General features: G+C 58.3%; 3 protein-coding genes across 3 annotated transcripts in view; 1 reads left to right on the top strand and 2 right to left on the bottom strand.

Annotated features, from left to right (window-relative positions):
• The window catches only part of ACA1_116020 (GTPaseactivating protein gacA), a gene marked incomplete at both ends in the record, with an annotated part of 2163 nt that extends 629 nt beyond the window's left edge, over positions 1 to 1534 (bottom strand). Inside the window, 8 exons of the mRNA XM_004342212.1 lie at positions 58 to 161; positions 263 to 460; positions 557 to 661; positions 735 to 822; positions 925 to 1009; positions 1106 to 1206; positions 1285 to 1307; positions 1417 to 1534. Of these exons, the coding sequence (XP_004342261.1) occupies positions 58 to 161; positions 263 to 460; positions 557 to 661; positions 735 to 822; positions 925 to 1009; positions 1106 to 1206; positions 1285 to 1307; positions 1417 to 1534 (822 nt within the window). The remainder of the gene's footprint in view (positions 1 to 57; positions 162 to 262; positions 461 to 556; positions 662 to 734; positions 823 to 924; positions 1010 to 1105; positions 1207 to 1284; positions 1308 to 1416) is intronic.
• A 269-nt stretch (positions 1535 to 1803) lies between these two features.
• On the bottom strand, positions 1804 to 2308 carry ACA1_116010 (uncharacterized protein; the record flags this gene model as incomplete). The annotated part of the gene is made up of 2 exons (XM_004342211.1): positions 1804 to 1947; positions 1976 to 2308. The coding sequence occupies 2 exons, from the start codon at positions 2306 to 2308 to the stop codon at positions 1804 to 1806; spliced, it is 477 nt and encodes a 158-aa protein (XP_004342260.1).
• Positions 2309 to 3197: 889 nt separating this feature from the next.
• On the top strand, positions 3198 to 3749 carry ACA1_116000 (uncharacterized protein; the record flags this gene model as incomplete). The annotated part of the gene is made up of 1 exon (XM_004342210.1): positions 3198 to 3749. A coding segment is annotated over one exon (552 nt), but the record flags the coding sequence as incomplete, so codon positions are not given.
• Between the last annotated feature and the right edge of the window lie 78 nt (positions 3750 to 3827).

Here is a 3827-nt window from a genome sequence, read left to right as displayed (position 1 = left end):
GGCGTGGGCGTGGGCGTGGGCGTGGGCGTGGGCGTGGGCGTGGGGCGTGGGGCTCACCTGCGGTTCCTTGAGCGTGTCGTAGGCGTCGACGCACACCTGGAAGTCGGTCGAGTTGCACACGGCCTCGGCGGGCAGTTCGTTCAATATGGGTGTAGGCAGGTCTCGGTACCAGATCTGTGCCAATTGTTATTATTGATCGTTCACGCACACCCACGGTCAGCAGATGCCTCTCCGTTGTAGAGGAGAGGAGAGGAGAGGGTACGTGCCTTGAGGAGGTTGGCGATGGCGTTGATGTCGGGGTTGGTCGAGACATCGAGGCGCTTGGCCTTGTTCATCTGCTGCTTGAGGTACTTGATGTCCGACGCCTCACCCGCCAACCTGAAGATGCCCTCTTGCTGCCAGGCGTCCTGATGGAGGAGGTAGTTCTTCATCTCCACCAAGATGGACGGCACGTCGAACCCTGCGAGACGACGATCGTCGCACATCGTGTTGATCAGCAAGCCGGACAGACGACTTGTTCGCACAGGAAAAGAGACGACAACGACAGTCGACGTACCGGCGTCGTAGACGGTCTCCAGGGTCGAGGGGTCGACGCCGAACATGCCGTGCAGGGTGTGCGTTCGCACCACGAGGAACAGCGTCTCCGTTCGGTTGTTTTTGTCTGCAAGGGAGCAATGCGTTGGTCATGTTTTGTCGCTATGCTCAACATGATCTATACTGGCTTAGTATGATACCTGTGATCTTAAGGTTCACACGGAAGTTGACCGGTTCGCTGTTGCTCAGGGTGAGCTTGGCGATGATCTTTTTCGTTCCCTTGTTCTTCTGCGCGTTGTGTGGTGTCGATTGTTTGGGCGTCGTCATAACACGTGAGATACGGCCACGCCCGGGGGAGCAATCGCTCGCCGGTGCTGGGGAGGAACGTACGGCCCCGGCCCCGATCGTGCCAGAGGAGGGCTCGAATAGGAGTTTGCAGTGGCCCATCGACGCCGGCTCGAAGTGGAACTTGACCCTGGTGCGGTGTGGACCAGGAAACAAAACCACGCCGGAGGTATAAGCAACAACTCCAGGTTGAAGGTGTAGAGAGAGTGGAGAGCGGGGGACGCACTTGGTCGGGGTGGTGTTGGTGATGATGAAGGTATCCTTGACCATCTCGTTGACCGGGCACGCGCCCTCGCCGAGGTCAAAGTCCAACACCTCCTTGGACAACTGCACGTGGGACGCCGAAATAAGAATAAAAAATATTAGACAACCATCTTTACAGATAGGAAAGGGGGGCAGCCGTACATGGTAGGGTCCCTTGGATTTGGCTGTGGTGCAATCAAATCAAAAGATTGTGCAAGTGCAGATGGATAAAGGAAGGGGGGGATGAGCAATCTTGTGCACAGCTCATAGGTGATGGGGAGGAGTATCTCGTACAGGGGCCAGACCCGATGGAAGCCGAGCGAGCCTCCTTCCGCACGATGTGCGAACCACCACTGCCCCCGTCGGGGTTGGTGGTGCCGCTCCTCTTCCTCGCACCCAAGAAGCTCAACATCTCTCTCCTGCCTCGTTTGTCAACTCAATCTTTGCCCGCCGATGTTTTTCTCTTTCGGCCCCTCCCCCTCGCTTCGTTCTTCCTCCGTCCTTCGCTTTCGCTCTTTCACTTCGCGGACGTGTTCGAGGAGACTGTGGCCACAGCACTGAACTCGTATCCGAGTATCGTGAAAAGAAAATCTTTTTTTCAAAGTTATTAGATCGCCTTTTTTATTTAGATAAGCAAGGCACGCGTCGAGGTGCTGGTGGGCTTCTTCGGAAGAGGGTGTCTCACGGCGCTGGTTCTTCGGTGATGGCCTCCTCGGGCGAGGCGAGCGGGCTGCCGATGAGCAGGGCGGCGCTGAAGTAGATGCAGCCGATGGTCTGGGGAGGCTGTGTTGCCCGTGTAGTTGGCGCCAGCCAGGCTCTGTGTTCCTCGACGAGCCGGCCATGAGCCCGCCACCACGCCGACACAGGTGTGCGTCTTGATGCGCGGAGGCCGGGGGTTGGCCTTGGGGTCCATGGCGTAGCGCAGGTCAGCGGGGGTGAAGGCCACGACGTCGGCCTCGCTTTCGGGGTCGCACTCCCATTTATCCGTCACGAGGTGGCGGTAGACGAGCACCGGCAGGAGCTGCACGCAGCGCACCGACCCGATGGCGTCGGCCACCAGCCGGTCGACGCCCTTGAGTCCGGCGAGGGTCGGCTCGTTGCCGACGTAGCGGTGGGACAGCACGATCCCGAACGGCTTCCTCTTGCCCGATGCCTCGACCTTGGCGTAGTGGGCCTCCACAGCCATCCGGCCGTGAGCAGGCGCGCGGTCATCACGGCTGCGCTCTCCTCTGGCACGGACGACCGCTCTACGGTCCGCATGGCCTTGGCGTACTCCGTGCCCCACAAGCAGTGCTCCCTAACACTAGGAAACTATTGTGGAAACGGAGAATGACAAACATGAAGGATTTTCTGGCCCTTCTTTGAATTCTTTCTGAAATTGTTCTTCATAAATCCCACAATGGGTAGTGCCCGGTGCGGGCTGCGCAACAAGAAGGCCAGGGTGCAGGTCTGCAGCTTGGGTGTGGTGGCCCGGCTTGCAAAGATGAAATTCATGCTACTTCGATTCAACCATCTGATTGTGAGTAGCACGGAGTTCGAAGACTCCTTCATCATGAAGCAAATTACCTCGTGGTAGCTCCTCCGGGAGCTCACAGTGTTCGTGCGGGCGGGGTCGGCATAGACCTCGCCTGTCGAGCAAACTCAAACGCAGAGAGTAAACTCTGCTTCATCAACAAATCGCCTGGCCGAGAGGCTGGGATCCCCCTGGACCCCAATACCCCCACCACCGCGTGATTCGCCACCAAGCAGCCACACCCACCTTTTTTGGTACCTGTGGGCAGCTGATGATTCTGTCGTTGCTCTCGGCCGGCATCGATCGCGGCACCTGACGTTCGCTCTCGGCCAACCAGAATTCGGCTCTTTGTGTGCTTTGTGATTTTTCAATCTTTTTGGCAACGTAGCGAGATGGACGAAAATCAGCAGACAAGTAGTGCAGCATCGATGCAGATCGAGCAGGTGTCAAGTGCAGATCGAGCAGGTGCTTCCTTGCTTGAAAATTTGCCTGCTACCATGCTCAATTCACATGCGCATGTGAGATTCTTTACATCTGGCATGCTGTAATCATTCTGACATCAATGCACGTAGCTCTTTTGATCGACGGAAGGGAAGCGCTCAACAGCAAGCCAGCTGTCACGGACTCGGCTCGCGACTCGTCTGATGCCCCAGACATTCTCGCCAAGATTCGCCCAGTTGTGACCGGTCGCAACGAGGGCCACAACGATGCGGCGACGGTGGCGGCTGGTGGCGATGCCGGCTCGTCGCAAGAACCGGGGCAAGTGGGCCTCGGCCACGAAGACCACTTGTGGTCCGAGCTGATCAACTCCCCCGCCTTCTCCGAGTGGAACCAAAAGCAGGAGGAGCTCGCCCAGCGAGCCGTCACCAAGGCCAGTGACGACGGTCGTCGGCAATCGATGCTGCTCGAGGACGACAGCGAGTCGAAGACGATGGAAGACGAGACGACGGAGGCCGGAGCGTGGGCGAAGAACGAGAAAGAGGATGAAGAGGCGCAGGAGGCGGAGGCGGAGGAGGTCGTGAGCTCCGTTCGCGAACGAAAGCAGAAGCGGAAGCGAAAGAGCGAAAAGAAGGGCCGGAAGACGAGCTCGCACAGAGCCAAGAAGGCCAAGCAGGTCAACGACAGCGACGAGGACGCGGAGAAGGAGGAGGAGGAGGAGGGAGGGAGAGAAACAACAGAGCACAGCTCCTCT

Source organism: Acanthamoeba castellanii (genome assembly GCF_000313135.1).
Source record: "Acanthamoeba castellanii str. Neff unplaced genomic scaffold scf7180000084669, whole genome shotgun sequence".
NCBI classification, from domain to species: Eukaryota; Discosea; order Longamoebia; family Acanthamoebidae; genus Acanthamoeba; species Acanthamoeba castellanii.
The sequence above is the reverse complement of the archived record's forward strand: the minus strand, read 5'-3'. Positions and strand labels throughout refer to the sequence as shown.